This window comes from Pempheris klunzingeri, chromosome 10 (genome assembly GCF_042242105.1).
Source record: "Pempheris klunzingeri isolate RE-2024b chromosome 10, fPemKlu1.hap1, whole genome shotgun sequence".
Lineage (NCBI taxonomy): Eukaryota > Metazoa > Chordata > Actinopteri > Acropomatiformes > Pempheridae > Pempheris > Pempheris klunzingeri.
In genome coordinates this window covers 21,988,429-22,009,478 of record NC_092021.1, presented here as the reverse complement: position 1 = coordinate 22,009,478, position 21,050 = coordinate 21,988,429, and the positions used below count along the sequence as shown (strand labels likewise).

Below are 21,050 nucleotides of genomic sequence, written 5' to 3'. Positions count from 1 at the left end.
GTTTAAGTTTATTTCATTCATGAATACATGTGCAGAGAAATATGTGTTTCAAAAAGATCAAACTATCTGATCATGTTGTCCTAGCTGATTGTTAGCATAGCGGTTTGTGATTTAATGTGTTATTTTTATGAAATGTAATTTAACATTTTTAGTTTAGATCATTATTAAACAGCATTTAGGTCATTTTAGTGTCAGGTTAGACAGTCGTGTATTTCCTAACACCTGCTTTACTCTTCAACCTAAACAGGTCACATGTTCACAAGCTAACGTTAGCTTTGTCAGTTAGCAACAGTTAGCTACGCCTTGCAGATAATAGGTGTAAATATTTAGTATAAGCTCATTTATATGTAACATTTGTTATTTGTTGTTTAGACTCAATATATGCATCTAACTTTGTCTATCTGTCAGCTAGTTAAATAGCGAAATATCAAATAATTTATCATTTATATATGATTTGATATTCCTGACAGAGTGGAGAAGTGTTTGGAAGTATTTCAGACTTTCATTATGGAAGAAAACATAGAAAATACAATTAAACATCTTTTTAAATAAACAAGTATTAAATATTCCACTACTAGAAATGTATTCCTAACCGTATGGAGGGATATTTGAAAGTGTTTCAGGCTTTCATTTAGCAGGAAAATATACAATAAAACAATTAAGATAATTAATAAATATATAAAACAAATTTGGATATCTGTTAAAAATATATAGAAATACATAATATATTAATGGGAGGGGGGCTGATGATATGTTTAAAATAAATGCTGTGAATTAAAACTGTAAACGGAGATAAGATAAGATATTCCTATATTAGTCCCATGAGAGAAAGTATAAAAGTACAAACAATATAATATACATAGGGGGGAAATAAAAAAAAAAAGGGGGGAGATATTTAAAAAAAAAAAGTATTACACATTGTGAAGTGGGGTAAAAGATGAACATGTACATTATAGTGCTGTTATTGTCAGTTTTGGTGCATGTGTGGTCTACTGGGAGCAGTGCTGGTTACACACTAATATATAAATGTGGTAAACTTAAATACATACAAATACTCCCCACAGGGACAGTATGCATGTGTGTGTGTGTGTGTGTGTGTGTGTGTGTGTGTGTGTGTGTGTGTGTGTGTGTGTGTGTGTGTGTAAAGCGCCATAATAAACACTTCCTCAGCAGTGGTGTGATGGGAGTTGAACTCCAAGCTGCTGACCAATGAGAAGGAGGCTGTGCAATCATCCCAGCAGCAGCAGCAGCAGCATCAGTGTGTGTATCTGAGTGTGTGTGTGTGTGTGTGTAAGAGAGTGTGTGTGTGTGTGCGTGTGTGTGTGGCAGCTTTAAACGGGGGAATCTGGACACCCTCTCTGAATTGAATAGGACCCTCTGCAGGCAGGCCGTGCTTTCTTGCCCCTCTCAATGTGCTTTTTACCAAATGGAAGCAGAGGTGTTGAACCCCCAGATGATGGCAGACGTGAATGGCAACAATAAAATCTCCAACGCGGAGCTGGAGGTGCTGAAGCTTCAGGAATTGGTCCGAAAATTGGAGAAGCAAAACGAACAATTGCGGACTCGAGCGAACGCTGTAAACAATTGCTCCATCGGCCCTCATCTCCAGACCGCGCTGTCGTGTCTGCACGGATCGGGTGACAATTTCTCCTCCAAATATGGCATTTCGAGTCCGACACAGGCGCATCCGTGTGCCGCCGGACCTCGAGGTTTGACCGAGGAGCCGTTCGCTTATTTCCAGCCGAGCTCGGTGTCTCCTGACGCCGCTGGGGAGGACAGCGGCGCCACAACAGTTTTGGATGAGGTTGATGTTTTGGACCTGAGCACCGTGCTCCCTGTCGGAGAGCCCGATAGCTGGTAACTACCCCTGCTTGTCTCAGCCACCTTATTGCCTCCCACACACAGTGCATGTGAATTTACAGTGGAAAACAAGCGTCTCTTGTGTGTCTCTGACCCCTAAATAGATGCTTCATAGGCCACAAGATTGTGAAGCAGCCACAGTTTTGTGTCATTATGTGTAATGCCACCCTTCCTCTTATTGATTGTGTTATTGATTCCTCTCCTGGTGGAGTAGACTTGCAGAAACAGAAGGACGGAGGGACTTTTTTAACAGGAGGAGAAAAGAAGAAAAACAGATTTGACACAAGCATTGGGCATCCCAGAATGCACCGTGCGTGCACCCTAGGTATCTATTCAGAGTAAGACAGCTCTGGGATGAAATTAGAAACAATGACCCCCTTCAGCCTGTGATCAAACAGCTCGGCTTTGTGTGTGTAGCTGTGCCCCAGGCTGAACTACTTTGAAGGGCTGTATCTGCTGACTCCGGTAGCTCACACACACACTGACTACTGAAGCGTTTCCAGCTTTATGTATCTGATGTGATGATGTGGAAAATGTAGCACGCAGCCAAATGCAATGCAGCACCGAAGGGATCCAGCGTATATCACTCGCTCCATTTGACACGACTAATTGACCCCCAAGTCGGTGTAACATCGTGGCCTAGTTGCTGCAGAAAAAGCCCAGTTCTCGGTTTGTATTCCACTTTGACACAGAGGTGACACATCAGTTCTCACAACCCAGTTTGGATCATTTTTAGGGATCTATGGATGCAGTGCAGCACGGCCACGCTCACCTACACGTTTGGTTTGCTGGTTTATTCTGTAATGTTCGTTGTAAGTAAAATTCAGGATCAGATAGATCAGATAGATCTTTATTCAGCGGTCAGATACGTTTCAGTGACAGCAAACAGCCCATAAAAGGGGGATCCAGTTTCCAGAGGTGATATACTTCATTTTTGTTTTGGTGTTTGTCTGGACGAGGCACAAATATCTGATTATTTTCTTGATTCATTTTTTCTTCATCTAGTGTTATGAAATGTCAGAAAATAGTGCTATAATTCCCAAAACCCAAGCTGGCATTTTCAAATAGTTTTTTCATACGACCAACAGACCAAAAACTGACGAATTAATGACAAAGAAAAGCAGCAGATCTTCAATTTGTAGAAGCTGAAACCAGAGAATATTTGTCATATGGTTGAAAAATGATTATTAATCAAGCATCCACCCATAATAAGGAGAGATAACATCACGAACCCGCCTTGTGTCTCGTACTCAAATCCTATACATCACTGCACTGAATGAAGCTGTCAAGTCTTGAATTTTAATTTTACACGGTTGGTTTCATTGTGTGTGTTGTCACCAGCAAAAATGTCATTTACTTGGTAGAAATGTTGAACTTTTAGGGCGCATCGGCTTTTGGATTTTCCGAGAATGACTCCCTGTACGCAGCCACGGGTTGACCGTTGCTAAATGTCCTCATACGTCACTGAGAAATATTGCCGTTGTAAAATGCATGCCTCTGTGAGACATACAGTGAAGCAAACACCCTGTAAAGCAACACGATGGCTGTGCTGTAAAGCCGTCAGGACTGAACTGTGGCGTCTGCTGTGTGTTCCAGGCTGTACGTGAGCCCCAAAGCCAAGCTGCAGGGTGAGAGCATCCTCAGCCCTCTCCAGTGGTGCAGGCAGGTCCTGGACCACCCGGGGCCCGAGGTGGAGCTGGCTAAGATGACCCTCTGCCACAGACTGGACCAAGGTACGGTGTATTCACCAGTCAGATTAATGGCCTTCATGTGGACATCTGTCTCTCTGACTGCTGACATGTGATCATAAGCTTCACGTACAAAATGTCTCCGCGTGCAACAGGATTTCAGCTGCGATTTCTGAGCCATGGGAGCGTTTCTCTGCTCACAGCTCAGTCTTTTCTAAGCATCTGACCGATTTTAATCAGCCTTTTTAGATTTATTGGTTTTAAAGTACCCCGGCCAACTTCCCACCGTGTGATTATCTCAGTGGGAGCAGAGTTGGAGGGACTCCCGTTTACACCTACCACTATCTCCAGTGAACGTGTAAGATCAGTTGGAGGGATTTGCTTCTCTGCTTATATAAAGCAACAACTCCATTTGGAGGAGCTCTCACCGTTAGATGACGTTACGCTGTGTTGAGTGGAAAACAGTGCGGAGAGGATTAAGCTGCAGTAACTTTTTAAAAGAAATATTCTAAATTCAAATTAATGTTTTCTGAAATATTAAAGGGATATATTTTTGGAAATATCCTTATTCTCTTTCTTGCCAAGAATTCTGAAGATTGATACTGTCTTTATTTCTTACCTATTACACTATGCAATCAACATTTAATTTATCATGACAAATTATACTTCCACCGAGGGGTTGCAGAGACGAGGCAGTAACTGACTGTTGACTGTGTTGACACGTGTCTAGTGAAATAAACACAGTCCAGACACTCATTTGTCTGGCTTCCAAGTAGTATATTTATCTCAGAAAGCACAATGATCTTCAATTTGCCATCACAGCGATCCACAAAGTCCATAAAGTCCTTCTGTCTAGCACCACCGTACACCTGGTCGTTCCTACCTATATCCTCTATTGAGCACAGCCCTTCTACAACTTAGTAAACTACAAATATTACACTGACCTCTGCTCTACAGAGAAGATTGTCATTTCTACAGAGTATGTTTTCATGATTACATGTAGAATATGCTGGAACATTTAGGAGCATATTAAAACCTGGTTATTGTGCTCTCTGAATACATTATTATAACATTATTCAGACTGCTGATGGCTCATAGTGATGCAGTCTTTTCCTCCACCGACTGAGTCACTCCACCAGCTGAAGATAACCTTGTTACTTTCACTTTGGTTCTAGCTGGATTTTGCTTCTCCATCATGCATTACTCCTGTCAGACTTTCAGTTTCACTTCAGCATGTAGACTTTTACATCATTTATCATAATATTTTTAGTTTTTTCTGGTTAAAAACTACAAGTCGAGGACGCACCTGCTCTCATGGCAGACCTGCACTGTGTATAATGCTACATTATCCCAGTTTCTTGGCATATTGGGGTTTCTACAACAAGGTTGTGATGTTTTTTAAGCACTAACACATGGTCAGGATCCTCCAAAAACCCTTCATAAGGATACTAGTGTGCTGCTAAGTGACATTTGCTGCCGGACCCAGTTTTAGGTTTGGTGCTTTACAGTTTCTACACTCATGCGCAGGGATATAGTTGCCATAGAAACCATGCTTACATTAACTGGGTTTTTGAGGCAGATTTGCCCACTACTCGCTGCTCAAACAGCCTGTCCAAGAGACTCATGCACTGCGGCATGCATGGGCATATACTGTATATATGTGCCTGTGTGTGCTTTGATTTTGAAATGTACAAACAGTTTCCTGACCCTGTGATTTGATTATATGTGTTTGTTAGTGTTTCTTTGGATGTTCATTAGTGAGTGTGTGTGTGTGTGTGTGTACGGTTCAAGGTCCATTTCTGTTTCTAAGGCCGTATTCAGGGGAGGTTGGCTCTCCTCCTCCGGGTCATGAATACATCCTTGTCTCTGAGCTCCAGTAGCTGTTGTTAGTGGAACTCTTGCTGTGAATGCTAGTTTTATCCAGTAGTGGTTGAGCCTAATTGTGTCACGAATGCCAAACCGTTCCCCGTCGGTCAGGTGTGTGCCTCTCTGACTACCAATCAGTGAGGGGAGATCTCAGTGTTTACACATTAAACACAAATTATCTAATGTCAGTCATGTCATTCCAAGGCAAACGTACTCACCGCTAGTCATCATTGATTAGAGAAAAAGAGTAGTGGCCTTGTCTAACAAGGCTTACTTTATTCATACAGTTTATAAGATGTAACTAATTGCTTTAATTGTCTTTTATTCACATCAGTGGTTACGACTGATTTATAATTAATTATGGTTTACGCATTATTAAAGCCATTAATCACAACGAATAAAGATTTGATAACATTGTATGTATGTTATGACAGTGTTTTACCATGAAATTAATACAGCAGGAAAATCAAATTTAAGCACTATGAATGTATCCTCCACTCCCCAAAGTGGAGCATAGTGGGTCTAATTCTGATTTTGGGAATGGGATGTAGCCTACATGCACAATCCCGGCTTATCCTAAGATCCCTCCAGAAAAATCTGTAGTTTAGCCCAATAAGCTTCAGTGATAAGCTAAACCTCGTCTTACTGTATCAGCCTCTTCTGCCCGAGCTGTGACCCAATCATTTAAAACATCAATACTGATCTGTGAAAAGCAGATTAGTCAGTGGCCAGAGTGCGGTAAAATATAATCAATGTGTTGTATGCATGCGGGTGTGTATGTGTTACGTGGTAAAGCAATCAGACTAACGTGTCCTTCGCTACAATCTTGTGTCCAGCTAAGCGGAGGCGAGGAGTCTCCTCCGTCCGTCCATACAGCTGCATAGAGGGCCTCAGCTCCACCCTCAGCTGCCCCATCCTGCCTTACACTAAATCTGCTGCACTAACCGAGTCCCCAGGTAACGACAACATATGCTGCACACGCATACAACCCCTGCTAACCACTAAAGAGTCACTCTAACTCTAACTCAACTCTAACTTAACCAGTGCAGCTGGTTTTGTTTGTAATTGAGTCCATGATGTAGTTAATTGACTATTTCATTACAACTGATGGATCATTTTAGTCATTCACAATGCATACAGCAATTTTTTTAATCAATAATAGTAAACTTTCATTTTGTTTTTTTATGGGGTTTTTTTACATTATGATCATCCAAACTGACACATTTTGCACAGATAGTCCCACTAAGATGAATCTATGACATGATAAAGATTTAATATATAAAGATAATAATGGCTTAGGTGTTGCTCTGATTGTTTTTTCTTGGGCCATCACTGTAAAATATCTCCACATCTAGCACGTGGATTGGCTCAAAATTGTGTACAGACATTCACGTTTTTTCATTTTCCTAACCCAGTGTGGAGACTCAAATCTGCTTTTCTAACCTTCTCATTCCAACAAACCAACAAATAACAAAATACCACCACAAAACGTGCAAATTAGGACTAATTGGCTTACATTTTGGGCAGACATGAAAAGGCTATTAAACACCAGACATAATGATCTCAAATAAAGCCTAGACTTTCCTTTCACGTCATAGTCATTACCCCATTTCAAACCCAAATTAATAAGAACACGTTGCCAAAAGCATCTGTTGCTTCCAAAATACTTTGGGAGCTCACTGTATAAGCATAATCCAGATTCTTAAACAACCTGTTACTTGCAGTTTACAATCAGATTACAGCAAATTCCAGGGAAGAGATTAAAAGGTCGTACCCTCGGACAGATGGAGACAAGGAGGCTCAATCTCCACTAGGAAAAAAAAAAAAACTCCCGTCTGTTCATCCATATTTTATGAAAACACAAATGTCACTGAGTGCAGGTTGAGCTTTGATTTGTCAGGCATCAGTGATTAAATCTTCACTCTCTTGCTTCGTCTCTCCTCTTTTCAAGCCCCGTCGCCGTCATCTGGTCCATCTTTTCTCCAGCCGACGCTCCCACTCAGGCCCAGCTGCAGCCTCAGCGACAGAGCGCCCACCTTCCTGTCAAACTCCACTCTCCACAGTAAGACCTCACTGACACTATACATGAACATCACATCTGTTACGGAAATGTCAGTGCAGTCGCCCCTGTTTCTCCTCGCCTGTAGAAAGTGAACTCTCTTGGTGAGATAGATGTGGATCTCCTGTGTGTGTTTTGCAGACGTGGGTCGCCGACACGCAGCGATCAGCCCCCAGTCTTCCCTGGACAGCGAGGTGGGCGTCTCCGAGCTGGAGGACGACTCCATCTCTATGAGCTACAAACTGCAGGACATGACAGATGTGGAGGTCATGGCACGACTACAGGAAGAGAGTAAGTCGACTTTTGGTCTCTTTTGTTGCCCAGTCTGTCAAACCCACTGTGTGGGTTCTCAGTAGGCCTCAGTGTTCCTGTGAAACTAAACTAATCGGACTGCAGACACTTGTTTGCAATGACTGATGTTGTCTAAGTTTGCAGGATTGTTTGTTATCTGTTTAAATGTTGTTCAGTTTATTATCTTCTTACTTATTACTACTTTTATTACTTGGTCCCAGGTTCTAAAATGTGCATATTTTCTAGTTTCCACACTCTTCTACATCAGAAAAGGGAATAAACTAAGCAATCAGAACATCATGCACTAGTATATTTAGTGGACACATTTATTTACATGTAACCTATTATGACCCACACCTGCAGCAGTGATTCATTTACTTCCAACTCCTTTTTCATGAAACATATGTTTTGTTTAGTCACCTCCTGTAGCCAGACACCTTTAGATTTTTGATTCGATTTCACTTTATATACTGTATGAGGACCAGGCTCATGTATTCCACACATAAAAGCATTGATCTGTCACCCGGTAGGTCTCCGACAGGACTATGCCTCTACCTCAGCCACAGCCACAGCGAGCCGTCGCAGCTCCAGCTTCTCCTTACACTCCCTCAGACGCAACGAGATGGATCTGGAGGAGGAGGACGAGGAGGACGAGGGGTATGACCAGCTCCCTCCTCCCCAGCCTCGACTGTTCCGCACAGGGTCTATGCAGCGGGGTAACCTGCCCCACTCTCACACCTTCTCCAGTATCAGAGACTGCAGACGCAGCTCGCCCGCCCCTCAGTTTTCCCTCAGTGGACTCTCCCAGTACTCGGGATCCTCCGGCCTGACCACAGAAACACACATGGCATACAGGAATAGCACAGGTGAGTGTTAATCAATCATTTCACTTATTAACCTCCTGAACAACAACATAATATTAAGGATTACGATTTTTTTCAGCAGAATCAATTTTAACATCCCAATTCAGACTGAAAGCATCTTGACCGAATTATCCACATTCAAGACGTCCCTAATTTCTTACCAGACACCTTCTGTATGTGCCAAGAAGGATTTAAAAAGTGGTTTTGATTACAGGATTTAAAAAATCATCCTCAGTTGGGGTCAGTATGTCAGCGCCCTCTGCTCTATCAGTTGCTTGACTGACTGACACTGTAGTCTAAAACAGATCTGAGTCACAGTCACAGTGAGTCACATGAAGTTTTGCTATGTAAAATACATTTCATTTGCTTTCTTTAGGGTTAGCTGAGAAGATTCATATCATTCATGTCTGTGCAGTAACTATGAAGCTACTAGCAGCAGCCGGTTAGTTTAGCTCAGCAGAAAGACTGAAGAGGGAAGCAGCTAGCATGGCTCTGTCGAGCAAATCCACCACATCCAGCATCTTCAAAGCTTGATAATTAACACATTATATCTTGATCGTTTTATTCAAATAAAACCAAAAATGATATTGAATATGTGCAGGATTATTTGCAGTGACTTTTGTATTCCAAAAAATGTCAAATTGTTCCTTTGATTAGAACTTTAATGTTGCAAATGTGAGTGAAAAACTCATTGAGCTCGTTGATATGGTTGCATAGACAAGCTACGGCGAAGCATGCCCAACCTCATCCGAGCTCCCAGCATGTCCAGTGTTCCCAGTATACCGTGTTTGGCCTCCCCTGTCTACCCACCCTCCCAAGGCCCTTCCTCCTTGCCAGCGATATCTTCCCTCCGGAGCAGCCAGAGTTTTGACTCATCCAATGGACTTGCACGACTCCAGTCCTCCAGTAAGACTCTTTTCCTCCAGCCTGTGAATAAATCAGCCATACGCAGCATATTTTTATTCTTCAGTGAATGTAGAGCAATGTTCTCTGAAGGCATCGCAAATGCAGCTATTGCACTTCTGTCACTGATGTTAGACCTACTTTCATCTAACTGTTCTCTTGCTGCGTCTCAGTTCCCTCCCCAGGACAACTCAGTCAGCGAGTCCAGAGCGTGGGGAACTTCCCCACCACTACCCGACACCCAATAAAAGCCACAGCCTATGTAAGCCCCACGGTGCAGCAGGGTCCCACCTCCGCCTCCCTGTCCACCTCCACCAGTCTACACTCAATCCCCAGCAGTGTGGCACTGCCTCAGCCCCTCAAACCCTCCAACAGTTTGGTCCCACAGCCGCTAAAAGTCAGCATCAACCAGCCGGCTGTCCCCCGCAGCTCCCTCCCTCGCCCGGCCTCCTTTGTGGGAACAAGCGGAGTGCCGCGACCGAGCAAACTCTCCCAACCCACACGCAGGTAAGAGCAGCTGAGACTGAGTTAGTTTACAGATTGTGTCCATCAGTTTGGTATATCTCAGTCTAAACTGTAAAACTTGGAGGTATGATGGGTTTTGAAATGTCCTAAATCCATACTGCATTCTGATTTTAAGCAGGTTTTGAGCTTGAAATGTTGTCACAGTGGAAAGATGACAAAATATACTCAGAACAGTATCTTTTAGTCTGCTTCTAAAAGATAATAACTTATCTTTTAAGTCATTTTTCAAGCAAAAATGCCAAATTAATTAGTGAGAATTCCCTAAATCTCTTGCTCTTATTTTAAAGTAAATTTAATATTCAGAGATTTGGAGCTTAACAAGACATTTAGTGATATTGTCACTTCATTGGCATTTTCATTCTTTACTGATGCTTTATTGACTGAATGATGATTCGATTAATCGTAAAAATAATTGGCAGATTAATTGATAATGAAAATAATTATATACAGTATACAGTAAATATGTAGTTTGGGACGCAGCGCAGGTGTTTAAACATTTACACTGATGATGCTATAGTTTAATGTCAGACATTAAAAGGCGAACCAAATCAGTTTGTCTGTGATTCTTGAGGGGATTTTTTGAATTTTATTTCATTAAATCTGCAGTTTGCTGACTCCTCCAAAGAGCCTGGCTGCCCTGAGCGCCCTGAGGGACGGCAGCTGGAAAGACGGCTGCTACTAGAGCCCAAATAAACTGAAGTTCAAGAGGTGCAACAGGGTAACGCTGCACGGGACCCAACTGATTTCACATCTTGCCGTCAGGAGGGGCCCAGTCTTGGGCTGTGACCCAAGAGAGAGCGACTGTTAACGTTTCTAAAAGGCCCTACTTGTCAGTGAAGGACGACGTAGAGGCTGAGAACAGTACGGGTCCAGCAGGCTGGATCTTTACCTTACTACAAACACAGACTGACACAGTATGAAACAACCTGGCAATATTCTGATAATCAGTTATTAAATGTGACCTGGATCTTCTTTGATATGTGTTTTTTTGGTTTGTCATTGTGGATAGATAAGGCTTTCATTCAGCAGAATGAAAATTTCTCTCCCGTTGAAGGCTTAGAAAAAAAAAAACCCACGCTTTTGTACATGCTTTTAATGATTTCATATAGCTAATTTTGCAAATCTTATTTTTTGTCAGACTGTGGTGTCAGATTTGAAGTTGAACCTGAAGTTTTGTTACATCCTGTGCCTGTTAAAGAGTAGTGTAATTCATGTCAGTTACATTTATTGGCTGGACCTCGCAGCACTTTTGATCAAAATTATGATTAATACATTTTTAAAAATGACCTGCTTTGTTTCTTAAGTAAAGTACGACATTTGTTAAAGTAAGTATTCACACATTGTCCTTTGGCCACTTTCTTTTCATTATTGTTTACATAAGAGCTGAGATTTTTAACGTTCTTTGATAAACATAATCGCTGCAATGATATTGCACATAGAGCCCTGATGCTTTTTATGGAGGATGAGAATCTGAAGAGGAGGTGAATTTTTAAAAGTGAATAAAAGCCTTTCAAAATATGTTTGTGTTCTTCCTGTCTGTCTTGAATATAGTTCACTGTGTTGTTTAAAGAATCAAGAACTTTTTGAATGATTAAGTGAGACGGGATACAAGGGAACAATTGATGTAAAAAGACACTGGTGTTTTAAAAAAGCATTGCAGTAATATGATTAGTGATGATTTTGGCAAACAGTCTGACTGAATTGAAAACACTTCCCACGCACAACTGAAGACCATCCAATCTTGTAAATCTCTTGTACGAGTCAAAGTATGTCCACTGAAAGTGCTTGTTTTTGCCACTAACAGGCTCAGATTGTTATTCAACTCTGAATCTGACAACATTATGGAAAGGATCCCTACAGAGATAGATCTGTTTTTGTTATATCGCTCAATCCAAAGGGACCAGACTCCATTGACAAAAACAGTCATTTTACTGTACAGAACACAGGAGTTTCTAGTCTACTTCTGCCTCGATCAGGTTACTTTAGATCCGTACTAATGTGTTCAAACACCAAAGTCACGGCGAGTAGACTAGCAACTCTGAAGTTCTGTATGGTAAAATTACTATTCTTGTCAATGGAGTCTGGTGGATTTGATAAGATACTGACATAACAGCTGCCTCTGGTTAAACAAAACAGATCCAACAGATCTGTCTCTGTAGGGATCCATTGTGCAATGTTGTCACTTAAGATAATGATTTGAGCATGTCAGGGCACTTCAATTGGATGTACTTTGACTGGCAATGCTTGGCAGCTTCCAACTGGATCAATTCCAAAACGTTTTGCACCTACCACTCATTTCTAACCCAAAATGTGTAAAAAATGAGTACCCAAGTTTAAGAATAACAGATTCATCCTTTAATGATACCTCCTCTTTGGAGCTAACTACAAATAAATGATAGGCACCGTTTGTTCCACAGCTTGTAGCTTGTCATTTTCCGACAGGGACACTGCAGAGCTGGAGCTTTCTGCAGCATGGTTACAATATGCCAAAACACATACTAGTATCTACTGGCTAAAGCTACTAGAAAAACAGTATATTACTATAAATACTTGTAGTTAACTGTCTTTTGCAGCTGTGTTTTCTGGCCTGTTAACTTGTTAAATGTATGAGACATACAGTACTATACGTCTCCTTTGTGTCTGAATCTTAAGGATGTTGTTCATGTTTGTTTATGTTTTGATTCGCACTCCCTTGGTTCATCGTGTTAGGGGTCAGAAAGTGGGGGAGGAGCAGGCTGGTGGGAGGAAAACAAGGGCAGTGGGAGGAATCTGCTGTAATACATCTTGCTTTGTTTGCCTGCTGTCACTTTTGAGACTGTGATGGTGCCCAACCTTTCTTATGCACTCACGAAATGATTGATCAAAGCAAAACAAAACAAAATGATAACAACATAAATCACCTCCAACACCCTGCACACATCCATTCCTATACAAACGAGTCCAATTACTGATGATCTGGAGTTCTCTTGTGCGGTCTGTAATGGTGAGGATTTCACTCTAATTTTAGCAGAGTACATTTGTTGACATGTGTGGTAGCAGCTGAGGATGGCTGTTAGCTCGACAAGGGACCCTGGAGCTAACGTGACTAATGTTTAACACATTAGTATGTTGACAACAAATCTCCCCAGTAACACTCAAACCACGCTCAGTTTTGTACCTCAGGGTAAGTGAAGATGCAATCTCTGCCTAAAGGCATGTATATTATCACTGATATCTGTGCAGAGAAACCTTTTCCATCAGCTCTTTTGCTACATTAGGTTTATGAAGACAGTTACTTAGACCTGCTGATCTTTTGGAATTTGAGATAATGCCCAACAAAGCCCAAGAGGTACGTGTAATCTGTTTTCATTTTCACTTCAATGTGTCTGATGTGTGACTGATTTTGCATGTCATTTTGTTTTTTAGGATGCTGTAATTAACCTGAAGACACTGCAGGAGATTTCCAGGCAGCTTGGATTTGAGTGGACAGTTTTGGCGTATGAGCTTGGCTTCAGCAGAACTGAGATTGGACGATTCAACTGCAAATCTCCAGAGAAGAGTGTCCAGGCCAGGACCATGCTGGAGAGCTGGTACAGTGTGTGTGTGTGTGTGTGTGTGTGTGTGTGTCTGTATCTTGATGTAGTGTAAGATTTAATCACTGTCACTGTGCAGATACTGTACGTTTAAGTGCCGAACTTCACCAGTGTGCATGCAGAGGTGTTTCCTGAATTAACAGCAGAATATTACCTGGATGTCCCATCATTCTGTCTAATGTTTGCTGCAAATTTGACTTTTTAAACCCACAAGAATGGATCATGGAGAATAATTTCATTCTTTATATATTCAAATAGGTTCTCAGGACTTTTTGTAATAATAAGTTTAGTTATTTGTGTTTTCCTGTGGTCTTCCGGGCTTTGACTTTTGGCCCCTCTACACACAGCTTCACTCTGATTCAACTCCATTTCACTATCATTTACTCTCTCCTGTTCCCTTCCTGGGTCTAAAATATGTCTTAGATGTCTATCTTTATCCACAGGTACGAGAAGTCATGGGACAAGCCCAATAAGACCAAGCTGCTGCAAGACGGACTGGAGCGAGCCGGCAGACGGGACCTGGCCGAGAGGCTGCGCTGCCTCCACTGGGGCCACCAGAAGCTGAGCCGCAGGGTGGAGCTGCCGTCCGCCTTCCCCTTCCTCATCACAGTCCACAAGACCATTCGCAACCAAGATGCACTAAGCAGGATCAACGACCTCAACTGTAGATACAAAACTGCGTAAAAAGGAACTTACTTTACTGGCATATAGTAGGCTGTGCTGCATAAAAATAAATGTACTGAATGTCATTGAACAAAAAACTGTGAAACATGGACTGTGCATATGGTCGTGCTACTTTTTGTCTTGTTAGAAATGAAAACTTTGCAATAAAGATGAAAAAAAAGACTCTATTTAATAGAATCTATGCCCAAATTAAAGATAATTCCAGATTAGAAGATAAAAGTACATTGTGATAATAAAGTTTAATATTGGCATCCACTGATCATCATATTTAATTTTAAAGTAATAGATTAGTAATTATTCAAATCCCATCAATCAAACAAAACCCAGGTACTCAAACCAATCAGAGAGCTGCAGCCTTTATTATCAAGGTTGTGTGAGCGAGCAGTGAGCCTGAGCGGAAGCCAGGCTAGATTACTTTCAAAGTAAGAGACTATATTTGTTTCTTTTTGGCTTAAAACAACTATTTTGGGTAGTGAGCAGTGGAAAACATTTAGAAATGGTTTTAAAATCCCTTCAGGTTTTATTAAGTTGGATATGAAGTAAAACAAACAAAAATCCGTGCAGCACTTGTGTATGGCATAGAGCTTTATTTTGGTAACTTTGTCCCGGAAGCTGTAGTTCCGACCCCGTCCATCTGACTCTGTTATTTTGTGAGAGCTCCGTCTGCTACAGTCAAAACAGATGACAGCAGGAAGATCAAAGGAAAGCAGCGCGACTGTTACGGCGACTCTGGGGGTCAAAATTGTGGATCTTTCCTGATTAAAAATCGATATTATGATCATTTGGAGACCGAGAGCTGTCGGCTTTGGCACACACGGGCGACCCTTCAGCTGTTAACCCGCTGGTAATGTGTTTTCCACTGCATATGTTTGGTTTTTCCCCCATAAACGGATGTGTCATTATCAGCGCACTGAGCCTTTGGCGTTACTGAGCATGTTCGCCGCGTGACAGCGGGTCAATTGAAGCCTTCGCCGACGTAAAATAGCGGATTTCCCGCAGAAGTGGCAGCAATGGCTTCGGCGCTGAGTAGCTTCAGTGGTCCCGAGGTGCTGGAGGACGTGGACCACGCTCGGGATTTGATGAAAGAGCTGAAGCGGCTGTACGACTGCCGGCTGCTCGGGGACGTTACCATCGGCGTGGAGTGCGAGGAGGGGTCGCTGGAGCCCAGCGGGGAGCCACCCGGGGGGGACATCGGCCAACTTTTCCTGTGCAGCCGCAACGTCCTCGCCGGTGCCAGCCCGTACTTCAAGAGCATGTTCACCGGGGGGTTGAATGAGAGCATGCAGGAGAGGGTGGTCATCCGGGGGGTGGACGCCGAGTCCATGTCTGTCATCATCGACTATTGTTACACAGGCAGGGTGACCATCACGGAGAGCAACGCCCAGAGGCTGTACGCTGCAGCCAATATGCTTCAGCTTGAGTACATCAGAAAAGCTTGCTCCAGTTTCATGACAAGGAGGCTGGACCTCTCCAACTGTGTGGGGATACTGAAATTTGCAGACACCTATGACAACCCTGAGTTGAAGAAGAATGCACAAGCTTTCATTGCCAGGAACTTCAGCCAGGTGTGCGGCGGAGGGGAGCTGTGCGAGCTGGATTTGATGCAGCTGCAGGAGTTGTTGTCTCTGGACACTTTGGACGTGGACTGTGAAAGGAAGGTCTGCTCAGCCGCCTTGCAGTGGATAGAGGCCAATGCACCCCAGAAAAGGGAGGACGCTTTGCACGCGCTGGGGTGTGTGCGCTGGAATTTGTTCACAGAGAAGGACAAGTGTTACCTGGAGGGCCTCATGGCAAGGCCTTTATTTGAGAAATACCTTGCGTCTTTCTTTAACGGCTCTGCAGTGGACGGCTGTGGAATATCTCCAACTCAGGATGCACCAAAACACAGAATAGGTGTGAGTGCGAAAGAAATGATTCTCTTCTTCGGTCTCCCCAATGACAACATCATGTGCTGCGACCCTTACTCGGAGGACCTGTACTTCATGGCTCCTCCTTTAGAAGACCTCAGCAGTCAGGATTACAAACGTTCCACCATGGAGTCCTTAATCGCGTGTGCCACACCTGAAAACAACTTGTACCTTGCCTCCCACCTCTCGAAACACTTCTGGCTGTACAACCCTGTGCTCAACAGCTGGCAGGAGCTGGCGGAGAGACCACTGGGGAGGATACACTCTGGGATGGGCTACCTCAACGGCCACGTGTACCTTCTGGGAGGAAGAAATCCAGTGACGGATGCCAGACTGAAGGAGGTCGAGTGTTACAGCGTCCAGAGGAACCAGTGGACGTTCGTGGCTCCTCTGCCTCATTCTTTGGGTAAAATGCAGGTGGTGGCGCTAAATGACCACTTGTATGTGGTGAACAAAAGGAGAATGCTCTGCTATGATCCCAAGAGGAACCGCTGGCGCCACTGTGGGTCACTGAGGAGAGACAAGCTTCACAAGGCCTGCGTGTTTCAGGACCAGATCATCTGCGTGTGTGACATCCCTGTGGTGAAAGCCTACAGCCCCACCAGGGGGGAATGGAGGAGGTTGGGTGACATTCCCATTGACAGCCGCGCTCTAAACTACCAGGTGATCCAGCATAACAACAAGCTGCTCCTCCTCACTCAGACTCTACTGCAGCACAACAAAAACAGGGTCCTCATCCACGAATACGACCCAGCCAGGGACACGTGGAAGAACGTCATGGCGGTGTATGTGTCCACCCTGGGGCCCGTGTGTGTTTCAACGCGGGTGTACCCGTCATGCCTGGGCTCTGCTCACAGCTTCTCCACAGAGGAGGACGATGACAGCGGCTCCAGTGCCGACTGGGACTTCGACGGGTTGACAGACCCGGACTCTGACTCCGGCAGCTCTAGCTCTTTCTCAGATGAGAACTGGTAGTGGAACGTGTTACTGTGTCAAAGAAAAATGTAAATTATTTATAATTTAATGGATTTTTACAGGGTTCTGTATGCCAGGAGATCCAGCTTGAATTTAGTGTTAAAGGAAGTCATTTACATTAGAAGCACAAGTCCATCAAAATCTTCACGTGGACTCTTTCCTGGTCTGGCTAATGATTATTAAGCAGAGTTAGTTTCAGTGATTCTTTTCAACCTTTTTCACACAGTGAGAACAAACGCCAAGAGACGAGGTCTCTGTTAGTATTTGAATTGTGTCCTGGCAGCATGAAGGACAGTTCGGTGGGGTTTTACAGTAAGTCAAGACGAGTGCGTGTTCTTCTTTATGGAGTCGACAATCTGCCTTGTTAATGTAGCACATTAATCAGGGCAGTATCAGGGTGAATCCTTCAGAGATATAGCATCTCACTTCCATAGCATAAGGGGAACTGGGAAGGGACAGATAAACAAAGAACACTGATATATCTTGATATTTTGTCTTAAGGGTCATGCCTACAAAACACTGACTCCTACACTTCCCATAATGCAGTGGTTTCCAAACTGACTCTTTACATGTATGGTGCCTTCAAATGGGGTTGTGGCTAAGAGGCCATGCGAACGCCCCCTATTGAAGTATTTATGACTTGAAGTGGACATTTTCTGAAAGCTCCAAGTTCACCAGTTGTGACGTGTTGTTAATTATTTGGTGGATGATAAGTTAATAAACTGTACTTTTAGTTGTATAGTTTTTCTTAGTAATTTCATGTGTGAGGAAAACATTTATTTCCAACAGCCTGAAGCAGAGTAGTTATACGCACGTCTCATAGGTGCAGGGCTAGCTTTATTTCCAACAGCCTCACATTTCCTGCATTAACGTTATATTACCCGCATGCTAGCAAGCTAAATTGTTAGCCTGGGCAGCCTCCCTCCAGAAGCTGAGGCTTCTGTGTTGCCTAGCAACGGTGCTCTCGCGACACAACCACTCGAATGCCTTTCACACCGCGTACGTCACTTCCCATCGTCGTAACCACAAGCTCACGAGTTCCATTTAAAGGCAGCAAGGTGCACAAAACCAGGAGAAAAATTTGGAATGAACATCATTGTTAATATTATCATTTATAGCTGTGCCAGGTCAAGATGTCTGCTGTGGGGGAAAAAAGGCCCATGTAGGGAAATGACATTTAAAAGATTAAGACACTTTTCACAGGGTGGAAAAGAGAAACTGGTGATCCTGAAATCCAAAATACAAAGACATATTTTGCTCTGGAGTTCTCTGTTAATATAGCAGTGTAATACAGTTTCCTAAGGGAGGCATGTAAAAAAAATAAATAAATAAAAAAAAGGTTTGGAAGCCACTGCCGTTCTATCGTTAGACTCTTTTTGTGTGGACACCCACGTTCTTCCCACTCCTAGTTTGCAAAGCAGGCTGTCTCTTAAGTAATTATACACTCCAAACCTAAGATAAGATACAGGGGTGAAGTCACTTGAGAAATTCTGTTTGGCTTGACAGTGCTCCTCCAGAGCTGCAAGACATTAAAGGTAAAAGTGTTTGCACAGGCCGAGTGGTGTCCCCCCCCCCACTACCGGTGACTTTACTTTGACATGTTAAGATCAGTGGAGGGCCCCTTTAGTGCTCCTTAGTGCTTGTGTTGTGTTATATAAAGACAAATGTGTGTGTGACAGAAATATTTGCAGATAGTATTTTATTTAGCTTGAATAAATGAGCACACCTGCTTATGACTGACATGAAATCATGACTGTGGCTTTTTGAACATCAGTGCCTCATGTTTATGACTTCAGACACAACTAACCGGTCATTGACAGGGCTTTAACACTTGCTGTCCTTTTTTTTTAATGCACACCAAGAGGCCACACACAGCCGGTGTTGTGAAAACTACAGTATGAAATGTAGAAGCCAATGCACTGAACACTCACTCAGGTTTAGGCTTTAGCTAAAGCCCATATGCCATGATTGACTTTTATTTTTATTTAGTAAAATTAGGTGGTTTTTGGTGATTAATGACACATTTTATGAAGTTTATTTGAAAATATTTTATTGAGTGCATGGATTTGTTTTCTTATCTATGATTTTTTTTTTTAAGTGTTACGATCAGCAATCAAAAGGTTTTGGTTTTTTCTTTTTTTAAATATTGTTTGGTCCTGATGAGTTGTTTTAATTGAATAACATTTTGTCTGCATGTAATAAAGGAGCCATTGTCCTCCCTAAACGCCTCATACACTCAGTTACCAGTTTATTAGCTAACTTGAAACCCATAGAAGTGTATTTATTCTGCTCTCGTTAATAAAAATGTAGACAGAATGTCAGACACTCTATATCCTATTAGTATATAATGCAATATGACAAACTACATGCTCCAAAATGACCATTAAGTTCAACACCTCTGTGAATTATAACTTTGATGAAGGAAGGATATATTACAGGGCTGTATTTTATAAACTGGTAAATGAGTGTAGATCTCATTGTTGTCTGTCTGTACGATGGATATTTGAAGTGTTATTAGTTTTTTGGATGTGTGTGTGTCTGGGGTCCTCCCTGTGCTCACACACGTGGTCTGGATTATAAAGCTTTTGGTGTAAGTGTCAAATAAACATCCGTTTCTGTTGCAGATGAATATTTGTCTGTACTTCTGTTTTTTTTTTCCCCCAAACCTTTATTCAAAAAATGAGTGTAAACAGCACATGGAGCACAAAGCAAGTAAATTCTGATTCCATTTTCGTTTATATCATCACTAAATGTTGACACTAAAGGTTACGGGAAGATGGATGAAGATGAGAGCATCTGTAGATATTGTGATCTTAATTGGGTGGAAAACAATACGTAGGTACCACTGTTTTAATCTAATACCTTTTTAACAAAATTTTCTTTGTTTTCTGAAGATCTGAAGAATAGCAAGAGTAAAAAGGAGTTGCCGTAGATTAAAAAAGCCTAATTATGTGCATTACAGACTATATTTTACATGAACTGAACAACACAGAATGTGTTAAACTGGTGTAAATTGGAGCATAAATGTGTATTTAGTTTACATTTGCATTCATGTGAGACTATGTATATGTACTTATTTAATTTCCATTGTTGGGTCACACTCTGTAGGTTGTGTTAATTTGCATGAGGTCATTGTATTGTGCTGTCAGAGGCTGAATATATGAATCATTATTTGTGGTTAGATGCCGGTTGACTGAATAATCTGAATAGTCCCCGGAAATGTCATATAAAAGGTCAGGCAAGACAGTAAAACTACATGAATTCATCCATAAATAGAATATAATTGTAAATAACATTGTTTAATGAAATGAAAGATAAATATTGGAAAAATACTGCAGATAATAAGGGAAAAGGAAATATATTTTTCTTTATTATTTTTTTAATTTTACACCTTTACATTTAAACAAAATAGACACACAAAAAAGGACACAAACAAACAAATGAATGCAACACAAATTTAAAACTGTTTAATTATGTATTATGCAACAACAACACAATATAAGGGAGGGAGTACACAGTGCAGCGCCTCATCATTAGTAACTCATATCACACTGAGCACTTAGGCTTTGAGCTAAAGTGGCACTAGGCTGCTCAGTATTAGTAAAACATCTCCTTCTCCTTTCTCAGCGTTTTGTGAATGTATGCTAGAAGGAGAGAGGGGAGGGGCGCAGAAATATGATGTTAGAGAATCAAGAATTTGCCCAAATAAAACATCAAGAGTACCGACCCGTTCTAGAACCCGTTCTAGAACCCGGACTACAGAGAGGCGGACGAGAGCACGTTCCACTGACGGCTATTGGTCTGTCCCGTTCTCGCGATGTTTCGGTGCCGCTCACATCCAGACCGCGAGAAGATGA

The 21,050-nt window shown here is 42.3% G+C and overlaps 3 protein-coding genes across 3 annotated transcripts; all 3 read left to right on the top strand.

The window, feature by feature from the left end:
* Positions 1-1,353: 1,353 nt before the first annotated feature.
* slain1a (SLAIN motif family, member 1a) lies at positions 1,354-10,893 on the top strand. Its single transcript, XM_070838509.1, has 9 exons — positions 1,354-1,857; positions 3,457-3,593; positions 6,251-6,370; positions 7,366-7,476; positions 7,615-7,764; positions 8,295-8,630; positions 9,345-9,533; positions 9,704-10,037; positions 10,662-10,893. The coding sequence occupies exons 1-9, from the start codon at positions 1,427-1,429 to the stop codon at positions 10,735-10,737; spliced, it is 1,884 nt and encodes a 627-aa protein (XP_070694610.1). The 5' UTR covers positions 1,354-1,426; the 3' UTR covers positions 10,738-10,893.
* Positions 10,894-13,140: 2,247 nt separating this feature from the next.
* LOC139208091 (uncharacterized) lies at positions 13,141-14,383 on the top strand. Its single transcript, XM_070837653.1, has 4 exons — positions 13,141-13,218; positions 13,313-13,383; positions 13,461-13,624; positions 14,071-14,383. The coding sequence occupies exons 2-4, from the start codon at positions 13,363-13,365 to the stop codon at positions 14,309-14,311; spliced, it is 426 nt and encodes a 141-aa protein (XP_070693754.1). The 5' UTR covers positions 13,141-13,218; positions 13,313-13,362; the 3' UTR covers positions 14,312-14,383.
* A 621-nt stretch (positions 14,384-15,004) lies between these two features.
* Positions 15,005-17,268, top strand: kbtbd7 (kelch repeat and BTB (POZ) domain containing 7). Its single transcript, XM_070837644.1, has one exon. The coding sequence runs from the start codon at positions 15,322-15,324 to the stop codon at positions 17,191-17,193; it is 1,872 nt and encodes a 623-aa protein (XP_070693745.1). The 5' UTR covers positions 15,005-15,321; the 3' UTR covers positions 17,194-17,268.
* Positions 17,269-21,050: the final 3,782 nt, after the last annotated feature.